This window comes from Etheostoma spectabile, chromosome 12, assembly GCF_008692095.1.
Source record: "Etheostoma spectabile isolate EspeVRDwgs_2016 chromosome 12, UIUC_Espe_1.0, whole genome shotgun sequence".
Classification (NCBI taxonomy): Eukaryota; Metazoa; Chordata; class Actinopteri; order Perciformes; family Percidae; genus Etheostoma; species Etheostoma spectabile.
The window spans coordinates 17,205,454-17,225,743 of record NC_045744.1 but is presented as its reverse complement, the minus strand read 5'-3'; the positions used below and the strand labels follow the sequence as shown (position 1 = coordinate 17,225,743).

At 40.1% G+C, this 20,290-nt stretch overlaps 2 protein-coding genes across 4 annotated transcripts; both read left to right on the top strand.

Moving 5' to 3' along the window:
- The first annotated feature begins 779 nt into the window (after window positions 1–779).
- Window positions 780–10,928, top strand: LOC116698758 (acyl-CoA-binding domain-containing protein 5A). Of its 2 annotated transcripts, XM_032530886.1 has the most exons (13): window positions 781–1,267; window positions 1,600–1,723; window positions 2,157–2,229; window positions 3,483–3,633; window positions 3,835–3,873; window positions 4,259–4,483; window positions 5,898–6,113; window positions 6,400–6,494; window positions 9,050–9,227; window positions 9,406–9,614; window positions 9,743–9,793; window positions 9,872–9,987; window positions 10,096–10,928. In XM_032530886.1, exons 1-13 carry the CDS (start codon window positions 1,186–1,188, stop codon window positions 10,106–10,108), a joined length of 1,572 nt encoding a protein of 523 aa, XP_032386777.1. In that variant the 5' UTR covers window positions 781–1,185; the 3' UTR covers window positions 10,109–10,928. The 2 variants fall into 2 exon arrangements, with proteins under 2 accessions (XP_032386778.1, XP_032386777.1); XM_032530887.1 differs by lacking the exons at window positions 3,835–3,873; window positions 4,259–4,483 and having other exon boundaries at window positions 780–1,267.
- Window positions 10,929–11,178: 250 nt separating this feature from the next.
- On the top strand, window positions 11,179–19,554 carry yme1l1b (YME1-like 1b). 2 transcript variants are annotated; one of them, XM_032531692.1, is made up of 18 exons: window positions 11,179–11,392; window positions 12,033–12,164; window positions 12,349–12,526; window positions 12,895–12,984; window positions 13,278–13,387; window positions 14,604–14,754; window positions 14,855–14,938; window positions 15,519–15,671; window positions 15,858–16,010; window positions 16,153–16,285; window positions 16,595–16,657; window positions 16,870–16,982; window positions 17,766–17,921; window positions 18,112–18,263; window positions 18,403–18,529; window positions 18,661–18,734; window positions 18,865–18,951; window positions 19,044–19,554. In XM_032531692.1, the coding sequence occupies exons 1-18, from the start codon at window positions 11,360–11,362 to the stop codon at window positions 19,185–19,187; spliced, it is 2,133 nt and encodes a 710-aa protein (XP_032387583.1). In that variant the 5' UTR covers window positions 11,179–11,359; the 3' UTR covers window positions 19,188–19,554. The 2 variants fall into 2 exon arrangements, with proteins under 2 accessions (XP_032387583.1, XP_032387582.1); XM_032531691.1 differs by having other exon boundaries at window positions 15,498–15,671.
- The last annotated feature ends 736 nt before the right edge of the window (window positions 19,555–20,290 follow it).

The following is a 20,290-nucleotide window of genomic DNA, read 5'->3' as shown; positions in this document are numbered from 1 at the left end:
AAATACATGATTTTAATTAATATAAAATGATACGTGTACCGTTAATATATTTTAGATTAAATGGTAGCCTGTATATTTATATTTATATGTTAACTATGCGGGAATCATATTTACATAGGTCTATTATGTACCCTATTTCTTCACCCCTTTCTAATCATAGCCTACACAAAATACATGTGGCAATTGTAACATCAAGTCAGATCATGTCATAAGGCACAAATGGCAAGCAGAAGAGTAAAATGTAACTGCAAAGGCAAGGATAATTTTATAGTTACAAAACAATAATAACTAACTTTGGCATTATCATCGTTCATCCGTCATCACAATTACTAAACATGCATTGAATATTTAACCTAAAACATTATGAAAGCCTTGCTAGATTGGTATTAGGCTTTCTAAAACGTTTTATAAACTATGGTAATTCTCTAATTTTCAAAAAGAAGCATTAACATTAAAACGTATCACTCCAGATTGGATGTGTTGAGAAAACCCTATGTGATTTTATATGAGATAGGAAAAACAGTATTAAAATTCACTTTTAAGTATTAAATACACACTATAGTCCCTGTAGGATATCACAACATGGATTGCACTCCACAGGGCTATTTTGCATGAGTAGTGCTTTCACAACACTACATTTCCCATACATCACCGCGGTTTAAAATCTCGGTTTAGGGATTTGTGGGACTTGAAGGAGTAAACGTTGCGTTTTAACATACTGTGATCCGGTGGTTTGTTCCACAAAAACTACATTTCCCAAATATATTTAGCAATTACACGTTAACTGTTTGCCTTATCCTTGACCAGAGTCGAAATTGGTTTCCTGCTGCATATTGCAGACAGACACAGGACTAATGAAATAATAATTGCACCGGCGAATATAAACTAGCCGATGTGGTGAGTTTCTAACAAATCAGCCAAAGGGGGAATCATTCCCACTAAATACTATAGGCAATTGGCGCTAAACCGACAAGGGCTTATTAAATAGACCAAATGGTCCTAGAATTTCCTAGATTAAAAAGAGAACAGTCTGCCTCCTTAGATAAGACATGGCAACTAGCTGCAGTAATGACCCCATTGTGTTGAAGTGTCCATCGCTGAACACTTTCTGAACTGCCTTGATTATTCCATTAATTGCTTCATATTATTAAGGACTCCTTCGTTTCATGCTTGTTTGGAGTCAGCATGGCGCAGGAAGAGGACAAACACAGCCTGGAGGCGAAATTTGTTGCTGCAGTTAAAGTGATCCGGAGTTTGCCTGAAGAAGGTGAAGATGTCTTTATTTATTCTGTCCTCGAGTAGAAATTAAAGTAATTGAACTGGTTTTCAGTTATGTGTTATCCGGTGTGAAGTCTGCGTTTGTTTGTGTGTAAACACTCTAGGTGATTGACCTACATGCAGAGCGTTTAAAAGCTGTCACTCTTGGCTGACCCTCTATTGATAAAGCTGCTAAAAGGATAAGAGCTGATTAACGGAATCAGTCTTTTCTCAAGTCTAATAACAGCTCCTGTAACTAACATGTATCTCAGCATTTTATTACATGTTCATGCTGCCCTGCACATGTAGGCTATGTTTTAATTTGCTTCCTTCATTACTCAGGTCCTTTCCAGCCATCAGATGATATGATGCTACTGTTCTATAGTTACTACAAGCAGGCCACTTTGGGGCCCTGCAACATCCCCAGGCCTAACGGCTTCTGGGACACTCGTGGAAAAGCTAAATGGTAGGTACCTATAATATGTTGTCTTAATGCACACACAATTTTTATATATCACAACTAAATTTGGAGTTGTCACTAATAGCAACACAGAAGATAGACAGCTGATACATTTGCATTTTTCTCACTAACTTATATGCATAAGATCCATAATATTCATACTATCAAAGTCCATTGAAAGCCTATAGGTCAAGGGTCAAACTCAACTGCAAGCATGCAGCCCAAAGGCCCAAAGTCACTCCACATGTCTTGTACACTATTGTTTTAAATAACTTATTTTAATTATAGCCAAATATTACTGCACAATACTGCAGGTATTTGGAAAATGTTGCTAATACAGATTGATATTTCTGCTTAACTTAATACTCCTGTAACTTCAAATTAGTTACTCAGTGTTTACTTTACTCTTAGTGTTCAAGTGTTGACTTTGTGTTACCAGGGATTCATGGAGCGCTTTAGGAAACATGACAAAGGAGGAAGCCATGAAGAATTATGTAGAGGACATCCAGCTGGTAAGTCCTTTCATGGAAAACGGAATAGCTGAATAGAAGCAAAGTTAATCAACTTGGAGTACACATCTCTTTCTTCACATTGATGTTTCGCCATGACAAGAAGCATAATCATGTCTAACACACAGTAAATATATATGTATATTTAGAATACATTATGTGCTTATGTTAGGCTGATTGTTTCTTATAGGTTACTGATTTCTGAGCCTTTAAAGACACTGTGTGCGAAGACAAATTATTAGACAATTTATGAGTATGATGATGCAGTTCATCTATCAGATATTTATTTTCAAGCCAGAGGAGATTTACCGTGACAGTTTGTACAGATAGTCCTGGTCCCCAGTGGATGTATCATGCAGCCTTTGGTGATCCCCCGACTTTTACATCTAGCACCGTCATCATGTCAAACTTTTAATTTGTCCATTACTTTGGCCTGTGTATTTATATAGCACCACAACTTGCTTTATATATATTTTTAAAACATAGAAGTCTCACTTTTTTCTAACCCCAACCGGCACGTTAGACACCGTCTACCAAGAGCCTGGGTCTGACCGAGGTTTCTGCCTAAAAGGAAGTTTTTCCTCGCCACTGTCGCACTGTTGCTTGCTCTGGAGGAAACTACTATAACTGTTGGGTCCTTGTAAATTCTGGAGTGTGGTCTATCTGTAAAGTGTCTCAAGATAACTCTTGTTATGAATTGATACTATAAATAAAATTGAATTGAATTGAACTTTTTTAAATCTGGGACATTTTAAGATGCAATAAATTGCTAAAACAATGACAGAACCTTTTAAATAACAGCAGAAACTGCATTTGCACATTTTGTTGTTGTACATTTTTTCACCTCATAGCACCTGAGTGGCTTCAGTTCCTCCAGCTACCAGCTGTTTTTAATCAGCTTTAATTAACTCTTTCAACAGATAAATCAGTCAGCCTTTTGCTGTATGTAATTATATGTAATTAACTTGTTTTCTGGCCATGGCCTGGTTAGCTCAGTTGGTAGAGCAGGCGCACATACACTATATAGAGGTTTAATCCTCGACGCAGCGGCAGTGGGATTGACTCCGTCCTGCGGCCCTTTGCTGCATGTCATTCCTCCTCCCTTTCCCCTTTTATGTCTTCATATGTCCTGTGGAAATAAAGGGCTAATAATTCCCTGGTGACTGCACCTATTCATTCAAAAAATATGTTTTTATTGTGACAATCAAATTATGCATATGTAACCAGATAACTTTATTATTTGTGTGTGTTATCAGATTTTGGAGGCCATTCCAGTCTCAGAAGATGTGTCTAACTTGGTACAGAAGCTTGGCAACTTCTACACAGAGGTGGACGTAGAAGGAGAAGAAGGTGAAGAAATGGAGCGGAGCAAGAGACCCTTCACCAGGCCTTTTGCGAACCATGCAGGTAAGGTTGGCCTACTTAATTAGCAATACCATAATAACTCCACAATTGAAGGCACATCAAAGGAAAAGCAGAACACAATCTGAGGGAAAGAATTGCTGTTTAAAGGGGATGTAGTACTGCTGTTGATCCTTTGTTAGTCACACAGATGAGATTTTCTGGAATACTGAGCCTGTCTTATTTATGTTTTTTTTTTGTCACTAGATGAGCTGGTCAAACAAGTGAACAAACCAACAATGGAAGGCGAGTCTTTGGTGTTCACAGTAGCTGTAGAGTTGATAGCTTTGTCCCACTGTGTATAAGCTTATTTTAACTTAATTTAGTTGCTTTCATTGTTTATTTAACTGAGAACAGAATGAAAAGTGTACATTCCCTTGGTTTGCACCAAAGGAACTGTAAGAAATTAGATTGTTCGGTGGAGGAAATTGTCTTGTGTAATCTGTCATGTATATGCTGTAGTTGGTCAGTGTGTCGGTTGTTATCGCACGTTATTTGCACTTTGTGGTACAGATGTAGTGTGTAGAGCTGTGGAACGCAAAAGGTTCTGTCTGTGTGTATGCCTTTGCTTTGTGTAGATTTACATTGTGCAACATATACTGTGATAAAGAGTGTTTCCCTCACCGCTCAGGCTATGGGGATCTATGGGATGATATACAGAACTTCCAAGAAAATGACAGCAGTGGTCATGGCATAAGTGTCAGTAGCGAGGAGGCAGAGGGAAGCAAAGAAAATAGTGAAATTGAGAGAAAGGACGAAAGTAGTGATTGGGTGAAAAGTGAGCAAGAGGACAATGAGGATGAAGAAGACAATACAGACAATGAAGACGAGGCGGATGAAGAAGAGGAGGAAAAAGGTACCTGTAGTTGTAGTTCTTAGCTGTTTTGTGTTGTGAAATTTGCTGTGTTGTAGAGGTTACACACATGTTTGTTAAAAACTACAGAGCCCAGTTGTGTTGGGAAGGTATTTAGCTTTTTTAGAAAAATAATAATCAATACTTGTGACCTGTTTGTAACCTTTAACACACTCTGAAGAATGCTTTGTTGTTATGTAGCACTGATTACTTTTTTTCTCTATGCACACTTGCATTTCTGATAGGGCAGGGTACCGAACTTAATACTTTTTAAGCACCGACCGAATTGCCTTGTTAGTATAGAGTTTTGAAAAAATGCCTTGTCATTCAATACCCATTTTCAATACCTGAGGAGTAAATCTTGTCAGTGTTAGTGAGACAATCAGCATGCAGCATACTTCTACTAAGATCTGATAATGTCTATGATTGGCTGTCTAATGTTACACGTTGTAGACACGCTGAATAAACTCTCCGTTACACAGAGACGGCTGTGTAGTCGGGGCTAGAACATGTATACAAAGATTTGTGCCGTCATGTAATTTCTTTTCTTTTATTTATCTTTTAGGAACCGTTATCAAAATCACATTATTGGTATCGGTACCGGTATCGAATATTTTTAGCTTCTCTATTCTAAGAGTAAAAGGGAAGGAGAGTAACTGTTCTTAGTGTATTTGTGCTGTGTTCTTCAGTTGATCACTCGCAAAATATTAGAAAAGTGACTTAACGACCAGCCAGCATACATTTATTTATTTTATAAGCATAACATTTTCATTATAATGTGACACACTTGAGTTAATATTAAGGCTGCAAGATGGTCATACTTTCCATTGAAAGTAGATGAATGTGATATTTTCCCCTATGAATACATTTATTTAAATGAGAAGAGCATTTCAGTGAGATTAAAAAAAAGTATATCCAGGGCAAAATATGGCTAGACCATGGGTCTCAAACTCGCGGCCCGGGGGCCAATTGCGGCCCGCGGGATGATATTTTGTGGCCCCCTACTTGACATCAAAGTTAAGTGTTAGTGCGGCCCGCGCGTTCTGAAACTCATTGTCATTGCGCATGTCACTTATGGGCTACCGTAGTAGTCTCGTGACAGCAGCGTAACCGTTGTCAAGCTAGCTAAGTACCCTTTGTGGCAAATGCCTGAGGTTTGACAATGTGATGTCTGTGTTTGTGAAATGCACCAACCATATCAGATCTAGGGGTTTAAAGCACCGGCAGTTCCGTGCCCTTTTTTGAAGAAATAGAGGGTTTTTTTGGAATACTTGATGCGGCCCAGCTAAACCCAGACTCTACTTCCAGCGGCCCCCAAGTAAATTGAGTTTGAGACCCCTGGGCTAGACAAAGGGCACATAAAAAGCAACTGAGCTTTGTCATGCTTTATCTCGCTCTCTCCATTGTTATTTCTCAGTCTGGAGGCCTGATCCAAAGCTGCTGATGGTGGAGAAAAGGTGGAGGTCTGACACAGGGGGGTCCAGCAGCAGCAGCATGGAGCCTAGCATGTCTTCCTTCACCAACGGGACACACAGCTCCCTCAACAGCGAGGCGGAGGAGGAAGAGCTGGCCTGTTCCATAGAGCCCAGTGAGCAGTACAACTCCTATATGCTCTTTAAGGGACATCTGCGCGGTAAGATTTTCCATTAATGCAAAAATAAAGTGTACACATGCACAATGTTTGATAACAAATACCTAATAGTTTATATAATGATTATGCTCATCGAAACCATTAGATAAACTATAAGATTAGGATAAGGTGCAAAAAATAAATCATTATGGGAAAATGTTATTGTAGTAGCAGCAAATATAACAAAAGAGAAAAAAGAAAGTACAATAAACTAACGAAAATGTTTATTATGTATATGTACGTGTACATTGAAGAACGGTATAAAATGTTCCATTTTGTCCATGTTCAGGTCATAGTAATGCTGTTCCTGAGAAGAACCACCGATCCACAGACTCAGATAATGAGGAATTCTGTGACTCCATGGAGCATCTGGCCATGGAAGAGGTGTGTTGTTGTCATATTGTGCACCACATAAAAGGACTAGTTTTGACATTGCAGGAAATACGCTCATTGGCTTTTTTTTCCGAGAGCTAAATGAGAAGATTGATACCACGTGCATGTCTGTACACAAAATATATTGCCAGGAGACCATTAGCGTAGCTTAGCATAAATACTGGAAGCAGCAGGAAAGTGCCGACCAACATACCAGCACCTCTGAAGCACACGGCAGACTCCAGGAAATCATTGCGCCCGGCCAAGAAATAGTCCAACAGATAAACCCTCATAAAACCACAACATGTTTATACTTTCTTAGTAAAGATCAAACTAGCTTAAAAAGTTACACATGATCAGAGGTAAAACCACGAGGTAGGCCCGGAGCTAATTGCAGGCACAGAGGCAAAGCACAGCGCAGGTGTACGTCGTCATTGCTTCTGGCTTTGTTTGGGCAGTGAAAGGTCAGGGGCAATGAGGTTAAAGTCACTATATGTAACTTTTAAATGTTTCTGAAACCGTGTCATTTTCAATATGATGATCATAAATGACCTATAACAGCAAAAAAGACTAACAGTGAAAAAAACCCAGTATTTTTATATATTTTCATTAATGCCTCTGGCCCGGATTTTCCCACAAAGTCACAAAATTATTTTTGGCAGGTAGATGGCACTACAGAGCACCCATTCTGATGGGTCACAGATTTCGATGTAACACTTATATTGGCCTACTTGTATTCTAATTTTATTTTAGAAATGACCTGCTGTAGTTATGGCTGATACTGGGGCAGGGCCATCACAGAAAACAAGGAAATTAAACAAAGAACAACTAAAAGCTAAAAGGGAAAACCCGGGGTCAATCTCGGCTGGGCTTTCAACAGATGGAGACAGTTGGGATTGTATGTGATTACAAAAGTGTCCCCGAATTGGCCCTCAGGTATGTAATATGTCTATTTCTTTAATAAAATAACTTTGCAATGTGCGAGGTGGATTAGATTGAATTACGTCCCCTTTCCATTTAGCGCGGACGGTTTATTCCTTTTAGTCCGTGTTTGTGTTGGCCTACTATTTTCTTTTCCCTTGTCCCTCTATATTAACGTTACTTGTGTAAAGCGTCTTTGGGTTTCGTGAAATGCGCAGTATAAATGTTAGTTATTTTTACGTTGGTTGCTAAAACAAACACGTAATGCTTTGGCTCAAGACACAGTGACAGTGATACCTGGTTTAGCTCATACATCCAAAGTAGGCTAAGTTACCATATGCAACACTTGAAATGTAACAATGCATCTGTTACTTCTTCTATTATTGTAAATGTCTGATTTTTCAAAGTGGCTGCTAGAATCAACACAAACTGAAAGTTACGTATAGCCACTTTAAAGTTTAAATCATTTTCATTTTTAACCCAGGGCTGAACAGTAATTTGGAGTGGTGCATAACACCATGGGCGCTTCTTCCGAGTTGTCTTCACTGCTCTCCCCATAGAAAAACAATGGTACAGCGAGCACAGAGCGTTTTTAATGCAAATCAGGAGTTGGCGGCTTCACATAAATTCATGAAAATGTTTTTCATGGGACCATTATAAGCATGTACTTAAATTTACTGCCGCTTTGCACACAATACTACGGTGCTTTGTTGCGTGATGTAATTCAGCAAGGCTTCCTTGCGGACGGCTCTGCGACACGCACACATAGGGAGCAGATCAGACAGGGAGCACATACAGGGAGCAGATCAGACAGGGAGCACATACAGGGAGCAGATCAGACAGGGAGCACATACAGGGAGCAGATCAGACAGGGAGCAGATCAGACTGGGAGCCCATACAGGGAGCAGATCAGACAGGGAGCACATACAGGGAGCAGATCAGACAGGGAGCAGATCAGACTGGGAGCCCATACAGGGAGCAGATCAGACAGGGAGCACATACAGGGAGCAGATCAGACTGGGAGCCCATACAGGGAGCAGATCAGACAGGGAGCAGATCAGACTGGGAGCCCATACAGGGAGCAGATCAGACTGGGAGCCCATACAGGGAGCAGATCAGACAGGAAGCCCATACAGGGAGCAGATCAGACAGGGAGCACATACAAGGAGCAGCATTGAACACAAAATGTCGAAGCGTAAGTGAAGCTTTACAGTTGAACTACAAAAAAAAAACTTTCCACATACTGTCCCAGTCAGGACAAGTGGGAGGCGGAGTGCACCGTGTGCAAAGCTAGCACATTTGTTTCAGTTTCTAATAAAGGTGCTGGAGATCTCAAAGCTCACATGGACACCGAAAAGGTCCTATTTAGAACATTATTTATTTATTTATTTGAAAAGAGCTATTATTTTGTTATAGGTTGTTACATGTTTTATTTCATTACATAAGTTATTGGTATACCATTGAGGCATAATAAAGCATGTTCTTGAACCTCTGAGAAGCCTGCCTGAATTTGTGGATCGTGGCCGGCCTAGTGTCTTCTTTTTTGGAAATCAAAATATGGTCACCCTACTGTGTCTTCTACTTTTCCTCTTATCCCTTGCTGCAACAGTGTGAATTTCCCCATTGTTGACTCTCTTCCTACCAAGGGGCTGTCTACATCAAACGTACTGTCACCGGGATCAGGAGCTGTCTCTGGGAAGCAAAGTGATCGTAGCAACACCACCCTGAATGGAGGAGATGATCAAGTAGTCTTGGGGGAGTCCTACCTTAAAGAAGAGATTAGTGCAAGCCAGCACAACAGCTCCTTGTCAAGAAGAGGGAGAGGTGAGACTGTCGACTTTGATTTATACTGACACTGTATCCCTAATTTACCTTTCTCCTAAGATGTGCACTTAATCTTCCTATGCATTTAAAGGCATTAGATGCCTTTAAACACAGCATCGTTTTCCACAAAAGTTGCATGTTGTAGCATTAACCTGTCAAACTCTGACTCCTGTTTCAGGTTTACAATCGCCAAGGGCTGCCTGCAGCTCTCAGCTATGTGCCTGTGTAGATGCCGCATGCTATTGTGTGTCACAGAGCAGACATCCTGTCAGCGTTGCCAGGGGAAACGTCAATGAGCAAATAGCAACAGCTCTGCTGAGGCTGCAGCATGACATGACCTCAGTGTTGCACAGGTTGCACGCTCTGGAGGCGCTCACGGTTTCACAGGTGAAAGACCAGAGGTGTTAACCACAGTGGGTATACTGAAATGTAAAATTGTTGATGACTGTCTCCATGACAATTTATTAAATATTTATTGATAGATTATATAATAATTTTCTTATTCAATTTCTCAGTCAAGATTATCTTCGCCGAGGCAGGAGGACTCTCTACCCGCAGCACAAACGGTCCTTATTAGCTTTTTATTTCAATTGGTTTTGTTTTTTAATATCTAATTTAATGCAAGTTTTTTTTTTTTTTTTTAGTTCCTGAGACCGTCTTGGTGGCCTTTTGACTTCTCTCCACTCACAGGAGTGTTAACTGCACTCTGGCCTCTGATAGCCCATTGGCTTGTCCAGCTTTACTTACAACGGAGAAGAAGGTAAACAGTTACTGATCAAAAAATGCCCAGCTCTATTATCACTTATTCATTTGGCCTATAGCCATACTACTGACTACCAAAACTCAGTTTCACCTTTTTCCCTCACAGGAAAATCCCCTGAATTCTCTGACAACCGGCGGCATCATTCAAAGAACATGAAGCTGGGATGAAATTGTTGCACTTTTGTTGCTTTGTGGCTTTTTCAAGCCACCGTCACAAATGGAGAATCCTGAGGCATCAGTAGAAATGGAAAGGCCACTTTAGATAAATGAATGGTCAGAAAGGGGGACTCTTCAATATAGTGTAGCATTTTTACTTCATAGATTCATGATGGATAAAGGGAAGATTAGTCTATTATAAATGCTGGCACATCTTCTTTGTTACATTGAGCTTAGCATTAGGCGGTGACCTTATTTATGACATGTCTCACGGATCACCAGGTACTCAATATACACAACTCGCATAACTGAGTCAACTTGTAATTTAAATTAATGTATTATCATACAGTAGCTGTGGACTGAAAGCAATGCCTGAATGTCATTTATTTATTTATTGTACATTTCATTGTTTACTTCAGGTTTCTTTTCATGTTTCATGTCAAACTATATATTTTTTCTGATTACTAAGGGTCGTTTTGCATTCAAAATATAGGAATATTTTAGGTGAATTTCTTTTTAGACCAAATAGCAGTGGTGACCAAAATTGTTATCTATGTGTAAAAGTTTTTTTTTAATATTTTATGGCGTCAGTGCATTAGTATCAAAGATTGCACAAAAAATGATAATGACAATCCATATATTCATTCTTTTTTTCTTATCAGTACAGTGAAAATAAAGAATTTTCTTTTAAAGCAGAGTGTGGTGCTTTCAAATATATAGTTATTAAACATAAGTGTATGAATCAAATTTTGGCTTGCAATAAACACATTCATTGGACAAACATGTATTTTAGTAAATCATTTGATGTTCAAAATCGAGGTGAAAAACTGATCTGGAAAATATAAATGGTAAGGTTATAGTTTATACATCACATGTATCACATTTTAGACTGTAAATTAGCTGAATAATATTTAAATTGTATTTTTACTGAAGCTAACGTCAGATAAACTAAAGATAGGCCCGAAAAAGACAGATTTTAACAAGGATTCAAAATGTGTCACAAGCATATAAATAATATACGGTCTAGGGTCACAAGCTTATTTTTTTACACGGAGACGTCATATCCGGTGTGGACTACCGCTGAACTTCGCAGTTTGACTTGCTATGTCTGCTACAGAAAGATGAAGTGAAAGAAATACGGACTTTTAACTTTAAGGGGCAGTGGTATAACTTGTATAGCTTAACTGCCGTTGTCTACTAGTTAGAATTAAAAAATGTTTTCTTTGTCAATGACTGTCCAACCACAGGTAAGAAAGCAGGAAACATTAGGCCAAACCAACATTAGCTAGCATTGTTGTTGTTTGGGTTTTAGCTAGCGTTAGTTGAGTTAACGCTAAGCCTGCTCGCGAGCTAGCTAAATTAACGGCAATAGTCGGCAAGACTGCTGTTGACCTTTCGTTATCGTTTGATGATTTGAAATATATTTGCATTCAAGTCAGTTGACAATGTGTCAATATTGTTATATTTCCATTGACCCGTAACGTTGAATAAACAGAAATGTAAGACTGTGGGGACCTCTGAGGGTCCTAAGTTTCAGCTAGCGTGACTGTTCTGCTGACCGTTCAGTGTGTCCTTAGCTGCCAGATGGGAAACAACGCCATTGAGCGATATATTTGACTAATTACTGGTGATTGCATATGCTAATAAATCTGCAGTTCAACCAACTGTACTATTGATACGCGATAATCATCTGTATGCGGCTACTTTTCAGCTCGCTAATGTACTTTAACTGTGACTACCAACAGTCTCTATATGACTAACTAAGGGATAACGTTACCTAACAAATAGGGTTTGTGATAGTAACGTTAATTGTAACATACATGACGTTGTAAAACTTACATTTTCAAAACACTCAATCACTCACTGTTTGCTTACATGTGATCACAGGTGACTTTACCTCTAAGCCACCTCATCAATGTCCTCCACTCTATGAAAAGCTCAGTGGGAAGCAGCAGTGCCACCTTCAAATCAAGAAAACACAAGGAGAATGCCTCAGACTCAGAACTACACCGCACAGAGGTACATTTGTAGGTCATTTCTGTTTCAATTCAGAGACAGTGTGGTGCTGGGCTTAGTCTTCAGTTAGATTTCATTCTCCCAAGTCCACTTGTTTAACAAAAACCTTGTTCAGAATAACTTTATTAGGAATATAAATCAAATGTCATACACGAAATCATATAATTTTTGTTCATGTTTTGTTCAGCCCATGTGGAACATGCGTGAGCTTGGATTATCAGACCTGGGAGCCCAGCAGCTGGATGAGCTGGTGAACAGTGTGTTACCACGCTTGAGTCCACAGGAGGCGCCACTTCCATTGGGTGGACAGACAGCCTGGCACACCTCACATCTTTCTACACACTCATTTTTCTTCAACAAGCATGGTGAGAATGTACATCTTTGTTATAAAGAGGCCTCCCATACTGTACCTTGAACCACTTAAATTGGTGTGCCTGTGGCTGGTGCCCGTGACTGACTCCTTGTAATAACTCTTACATGAATACAACATGCCAGGACCTCACAATCTGCAGGAAGTTAAAACATTTGTTTCATTTTTCCAGTTTCACTTGACTGCATAGAATTCAGAGATTCTAGTTAGTGGAGGTGGTAAGCATCCATCCCAATATTCTGATGAATCCCATCTTTTTGATTAGCTTAGTTACTTGTTGACCGTTTTATCAAGCAACTAGGCCTCCACTACCACTTTTTCTTAAAAGTATCTCAATAGTCGAACCTTGTCCTCTGTTCCCAGGCTTCTCGTGTGGTGCAATGCCCATGTCGTATTCCAGACAGCAGCCTTCACCTCTTCAGTCTGTCTGTACAGAGCTACAATACTGGCCAGGTAACTATGGATTTATGTAATAGTTTATTACTAAACCAAAGCTTTGCATTCAGTTGTTACTATTGAATTGGTTTGTATGCTATTTGACAACAATATAAAAAGCGTTACGTAGAGAATAACAAATATTCCACTTAATTGTCAATGGTGTCCTAGTTTTACATTGTGAATGTAAGGGTAACAATGTGTATATTTACGGTATAATGCTTATGGGAATTTAGTAAAGTTACATGTTGTGTAAACATGGTTAGCTTTTTAATCTGTTTAAACAGCAAGTGCTTAATGTATATTTCAAGTGTGGGTCCCGAGCAGAGGCTTTAAAACTTTAAAGAGCAAAACCAGACGACTGCAGTCGGCCCCCGAGAGCCCCCTGGAATCTGAAGGATTTACACCATCTTTTATGAAGGTAAGTACTTTGAGATGTTAACATGCTTAAGCAAAACCAGCTCTTTGTCATCTATTTGTGGGCAGTGTGTTTACATTAAATTGTTTGGCTTTCCTCCGTGGCGCCAATGCATGGAGGACCCTGGCGGTGGGGAGCATCGTTCATCTTAACACACTGCTTACACTGCTATGACACAGAGCTGGATTTGAATCAGCAAAATATTTTTTCAGCATGTTATGGATATATTTGTATGTGCTTATTGTATTGAGAATATGAATTTCCTGACAAGCAACAACATGTTCACCTGACAAGGGTATTGCACTTTTTGAAATAAAATGCAAGGCCTGCTGAGATTTCAAGTTGAAAAATATTCAGCTCTTGAGTAGAAAATGCATACCATCACTGTAGTTTTCTTCTCTGCTGTCTAGTCAAATAGAAACATATGTCTCCCATTGGATCTTCTGCACACAAGTTTGAGGAAAAGTTTGCAATTGGTGTTCTGCCCACCTTTTTTTCTTACTATTTAGTTAGCTAACATTATCAGTTATGCAGCTATGTTTTTAATTGACAGCATCTACCAACACAAAAGGGGCCTTGTGTTCTTCTGCCTGTTTAGGAATCTAAAACTAAAGGCAAGGCAGGTGCACCTTACGTTTTTTTAGGGCTAAAAAGCAAAGTGGATTTTGAATATGATATCTGGAAATTGATGGAGACAATTTCATAGATGACAGAATCCTATGTCTTTAGATCAAATGCATCTTTATTCACACACAGAGCACACACGGCCAAGCGGGAGAGACAGCCTTATACACAGAAACATTCACTCACTTCTCACTGAACACTAAGATTAACAAACTTCTTTGTACTGTTTGGCCTCACCTCTGGAGAACCTGTTGTCAATCACATAATTATAACAACTTAGAGTTGCACACTTTGGTGGTCTCTGACGTATGTAAGGCCCCCCCAGAGGTCACAGGTGACAATTACATATCTTGTTTTTTAGCTCTCCTTCGCACGGAACATAATAATTACACCTGGAGAATATTAGGTCCCATGGCACACAATATCATAGTGTCATACCAAGGTGTTTCCCATAAGCCTGCGCCCCTCGCATCACCTTTTACACGTCACGTGCAGTCCACACAACATTGAATAGTATATAAAATATATTTAAAAGCGTACAGACTTAATTTCATCCTACCTGAGTATTGCTGACCAATCTTACCTTGTACTGCAGGGTTTCCTTACACGTGACAAGGGGGTTGAAGTTGAAAGTCTAGACAGCCTGATTAAGATCAAGAACATACCTGATGGACAGCAGGATTCTTACAAGAGGGGCTTCGCTGAGGGTTTCCTGAAAGCCCAAGCCCTGACACAACGCACACAAGGCAATGAAACAAACGAGCTCAAATTGAATCACACAATCGGTATTCCATTATTAAGCATTAAACAGTACTGATTTACAGTTTTCCTGCTCCAACTGTTCAGACTCTCTCCGGAGGACTCGTCTAATCCTGCTGGTGCTGCTTCTGGTTGGACTCTATGGTATCTCCAAGACCCCCTTCATATCGGGTAAAGGCTCCTTTTCTACTCTAAAGCTACTTTCATGCATGCTGCATGTCATAAATGAGATCACCTCCAATACGTTAACATTTTAACATGTTAAAAAGTGAATGTCAATAATAAAGTTCAGCATTTGCCCGCTTAACTAATCTATGCACATAAAATAATTAACATAGATTAACCCTTCAAAGAAAATAACTAAGCTTGGTATAACTGAGCCATTGCTCTTTACTGTGTGTGTGTGTGTGTGTGTGTGTGTGTGTGTGTGTGTGTGTGTGTGTGTGTGTGTGTGTGTGTGTGTGTGTGTGTGTGTGTGTGTGTGTGTGTGTGTGTGTGTGTGTGTGTGTGTGTTGTGTGTGTGTGTGTGTGTGGTGTGTGTGTGTGTGTGTGTGTGTGTGTGTGTGTGTGTGTGTGTGTGTGTGTGTGGTGTGTGTGTGTGTGTGTGTGGTGTGTGTTGTGTGTGTGTGTGGTGTGTGTGTGTGTGTGTGTGTGTGTGTGTGTGTGTGTGTGTGTGCCATGCCATGCCATGCAGTGTGATTTCGAACTTTAATCTAACCATATTTGATAGTACGGTTCCGAACCACATCAGGCCTGGACTCTGCAGTGGACCCTGTGCAGATGAAAAACGTGACATTTGAGCATGTCAAAGGGATAGAAGAAGCTAAGAATGAGCTGCAGGAAGTTGTGGAGTTCCTGAAAAACCCAAAGAAGTTCACAGTATTGGGAGGAAAGTTGCCAAAAGGTAGGGCCGTCTTTCACAGTGCATTTTAAGATGTTTTAAAAGCTTTGCAATTTTTATAAATTCTGCACTAATGTTAGAGTATGATGGCCATTCAGCTGAGATGGTAGTTGCACAACTGCATTCAGAGATCTGTTTTTGTGGATCTCTCTCTCTCTCTCATTCTTCCTCCTCATCTCTTTACTTTAGGGGTTTTACTGGTTGGCCCACCAGGGACCGGAAAGACTTTACTGGCCAGAGCTGTGGCAGGAGAGGCAGATGTGCCATTCTACTACGCCTCCGGGTCTGAATTTGATGAGATGTTTGTTGGAGTGGGAGCCAGCCGCATCAGGAACCTTTTCAGTAGGATTTCTTTTTCTTTCTCCCTTAGCCTTCCTTAGAAACTTCTACAGGGCTGCATGATTGCAGCAACATTATAATTGTTGTGCTTTACATTGTGGTACATATGTTTATTTTTTATATTTGTTGTACTGCTTATTTCTAGAGGAGGCTAAAGCCAATGCTCCCTGTGTGATCTTCATTGATGAACTGGACAGTGTGGGTGGGAAAAGGATCGAGTCTCCCATGCACCCTTACTCCAGACAGACTATTAACCAACTACTTGCTGAGATGGATGGGTAATTTCTCACATTATTGGTTGCATATTTTACAGTTTAGGAGTTGTTCTGATTAAAGCAAATTTGGCAATACGTTGGGGTTGCCTGACTGATTTGCAGCGTAGTCAACAGTCTTTCATCATGTTAACTGCATACAGTACAGTTCAGTGTTGGTTGACAAAATAATAAGTAAAGTACTGCATTGTGGCTCAAAGTATGAATTGGAATGTAAGAAAGATTGCTGTGGTGAGAGAATATAACTGAAAGCAAGAGGAGAGCTGCTGCATTGCAGACGTTGACTTGCATGTACCCTGTGATATTATTCTGTAGGTTTAAACCTAACGAAGGTGTGATCATCATTGGAGCAACCAACTTCCCAGAGGCTTTGGATAAGTATGTTTACCTCTGTCTCTTGTCGTAGCCTGTGAAAATGTCAGAGCTTACAATGCACATTCATGTCAAGGTTTACAACCCTCAGAGACATAGCTTCTCCTGTCAATAACTACGAATAGACTGAATATTGGCTGTTATTGATGCAGTGACCCAGGTTGTATGCTGACACAGCATCAGTATTTTACTAACCAGATGATCTTGTTTTTTTTAAGTGCCCTGATCCGCCCAGGACGTTTTGACATGCAGGTGACGGTCCCAAAACCAGATGTGAAAGGGCGCACAGAGATCCTCAACTGGTATCTGAAGAAGATTAAAATGGATCCAGGTGTGAGATCACGATCTGCTAATCCTAAAATAATTATCACAATGTTTTTGCTAAAATGTTCTGTTACGGTATATAATGTTTTTGACCACTGTATGGCCACGTTCATACAGCCAGCGTTGGCTGTCAAACAGTGTTTTGAGCTATGGTTTGAGGCAGTGTGTGAAATCCCGTACAGTAAACGGGAAACATCACTGCTTTTATCACTGGCTCAAGAAAGTTTTAAAACATTATGAAGGTAAAAAAAACACAAGCATTGAACTGCCCGGGAGTTTGTGTAATAACTGAATGTTTCCTTCAACAACAAATCACTCACTATGTTTTGCTCGTCTCTTTTCTTTCTCTCGCTCCTGTGAAATAAAGTTGCCTTCAAGTGCAGTCAGAAACGTTGGGATCTATCAACAATCTAACTGAACACATCAATTGTGAAATATAAAGTCTTGTGCTACATTGGGGGGTTAAAGAACACACAACAGGACTTCACAAATGGGCAGTTTCATTGACACTCCCCCTGCCTCACAACCCTGTGGCAAATCGCCAGATCCCTTTTTTTTTTTTGTCTGAATGCACCGTAAGACAGAACCTACAGTTGTTTGAATACTTTGGTTTGGTGGTCCTCAAGCAATGGACACACTGGCGCAGCACACCACTGTTTTTTTTTTTTTTTTCTGTTTTTTTTTAAATACGACATCATAAGCTAAATGTTATTTACTAGCCCTGTCTAAGGCCTAGACTTATTTAGATAATCTGCGTGATGTTTGTTGCTGTTGCGTGTTATCTCTGCAGCTATTGAGGCAAACATTATTGCCCGGGGCACAGTGGGCTTCTCTGGCGCTGACCTGGAAAATCTGGTCAACCAGGCTGCCCTGAAGGCAGCAGTCGATGGTAAAGACATGGTCACCCTGAAGGAGCTGGAGTTTGCTAAAGACAAAATCCTCATGGGTGAGTAATGAGGGAGCTTTTTTAGTTGTTATAATGTGATTAATATTACTCCTAAGTTATCCTGATTGTCTGTGTGTTTTCATCGGACATGGCAAAAGCTTACTAATAACGATTAAGGTCACTCGCAAAGTCATGTTGAGAATGAGCCAATAAAATAAATTCATTAATATTTTCTTCTTTTATCTTCAAGGCCCTGAGAGAAGGAGTGCAGAAATAGATGAGAAGAACAAGATCATCACAGCATACCATGAATCTGGTCATGCAATAGTAGCTTACTATACCAAAGATGCCATGCCGATTAACAAGGCTACTATCATGCCCAGAGGCCCCAGTCTGGGACACGTAAGGAAACATTAATGGCTAAACTGCATATTATAATTTGACATGGAGTCTGCAGACAGTCATTTTATTAAACTTTGTTTACCTCTTATGCCCTTCATTTTTCATTCCTTTTTCCATCCTCTCCAATGTCTCTTGTCAGGTATCCATGCTTCCAGAGAACGATCGCTGGAGTGAGACCCGCTCTCAGCTGCTGGCCCAGATGGACGTCAGTATGGGCGGCCGTGTAGCAGAGGAGATTATATTTGGCCATGAGTACATCACAACCGGTAAAAAGGAGTTCCTAAACATGTTTCAACATCAAGTGTAGAATGTAGTAAGATCTTGATTCTCTTCTACGTAGTAAGGTGTTTGGCAGGCTAGAATGTGTAAACGTAACATGTCATTTCTTCCTCTCCAGGTGCATCAAGCGACTTTGATAGTGCCACAAAGATCGCTAAGATGATGGTGACCAGATTTGGAATGTGTGAAAAGGTGAGCTAACTTATGGGACTCACAAAGGGAAGGCTGGTCATAGTATTTCCACTGCACATGCATCGCAGTCTACATTTTTGCTATAATTATATGCACATTTATGTATATGTTTCTCCTTCCTGTCTTCCAGTTGGGTGTGATGACCTATACTGACATGACAGCCCAGAGCCCGGAGACACAAGCAGCGGTGGAGCATGAAGTCAGGGTGTTACTGAAGGTCTGTGGGATGTTTTAAATATTGAATACAGCAATTCAACCTGCTCTTGCAAAACCTTTTTTTCTTATCATCTTTTCTCTTGCTGTCGCCAGGACTCTTACGAGCGTGCCAAAGTCCTGCTGAAGACTCATTCCAAAGAGCACAAAAACCTGGCAGATGCTCTGCTCATGTATGAGACACTTGATGCCAAAGAGATCAAGCTGGTCCTGGAGGGCAAGGCCCTGGAGGCCAGTTGAAACTAACAGGGACTGCAACAATCAGGGGTTAGCAATGGGGGGAGGTCATTAAAGGAGGGATGGACTCCGTTCATGTCAATGAATCAGAGAAGTAGGAAGTGATGGCCTGCGCTCACAAAGTCTCTTGACAAGCACTCATGTGGGACTATGTCAGATCCTTACTCTGTCCCCTTTGTGTAATCTCATCAATATTCCCAGATAAGTAGTAACTTTCCTAAAAAGTGCTGCTTACCTCTATATGTTGCACAGGCTCACTGTTTGTGACAAAGGTTAACAGGTTATTTGCCTAATGTAAAGGATGTTGCTCAGGTCACTTTATCCGTTGATGCGAGGAAATAATACATGAATGTAATTATGTACCTCAAACGTAAAAAGCATACTGGTAGGAGTCCCTTTTCAAATGTCAATTGTTGTAAAATGAGTTGAAATGTGGTCAGGTTTGTTATTATTGCAACTAGACTTTAAATCAATCTCAACTCCTATTTGTCAATTGTCTTCCAGGGTTCGTATCTGTTATTTGTCTTGTATATCTTCAAGGTCAGGCTACACTCTCGGCTTCAACCTTGCAAGTCTTTCAATTTGGCACCAAAAAGTGTCGCAATTGGGTGCTGCACTTTGTCTTTCCATCTGATTCTTTGTATCTGGGATGATTGGAAGATCGTGTATATACATTCTCCTGACCCCCCCTGCATACGTCCCTGTTACAATTTTTAAAGGTGGCCTTCTGGGGAATACACTATAGGTGTATTATTATTTTCCTTTTGAAAGGAGGGGGTGTATAAATTTAAACTAGAACATCTCAGCACTTGTATGTGTATTAATTGAAAATGCACTTGTGCTCTCTTCATTTATTTAATTTATTCTGTGTGTACAGACCACTGCTGCTTTGCCTCAAAAAGCATGCAACAAATACAAGCTGTGTTATGTAGTGATAGTAGTAGTCTTGAGTTCAGCTTCCAAAAAGCTTTAGTAAAAATATCAGCGTTTCTTGTAAAATGCAAATGAGTTGAAATGCAAAAGACTATCTTTAGATTATTCAGACAAACAAGACCGGCTATCGGTTATTGTCCATTTGCGTCTCCTTTGTCGTTACATCAAAGCAG

Coding starts and splice junctions, on each gene's coding strand:
- LOC116698758 (XM_032530886.1), top strand. CDS start 1,186: ATGGCGCAGGAAGAGGACAAACACAGCCTGGAGGCGAAATTTGTTGCT. Junction 3,634..3,834: donor GCCTTTTGCGAACCATGCAG/GTAAGGTTGGCC, acceptor TTTTGTCACTAG/ATGAGCTGGTCAAACAAGTG. Junction 6,495..9,049: donor AGCATCTGGCCATGGAAGAG/GTGTGTTGTTGT, acceptor CTTCCTACCAAG/GGGCTGTCTACATCAAACGT.
- yme1l1b (XM_032531691.1), top strand. CDS start 11,360: ATGTTTTCTTTGTCAATGACTGTCCAACCACAG. Junction 14,755..14,854: donor CCTGACACAACGCACACAAG/GCAATGAAACAA, acceptor CCAACTGTTCAG/ACTCTCTCCGGAGGACTCGT. Junction 18,264..18,402: donor GAGGCCCCAGTCTGGGACAC/GTAAGGAAACAT, acceptor GTCTCTTGTCAG/GTATCCATGCTTCCAGAGAA.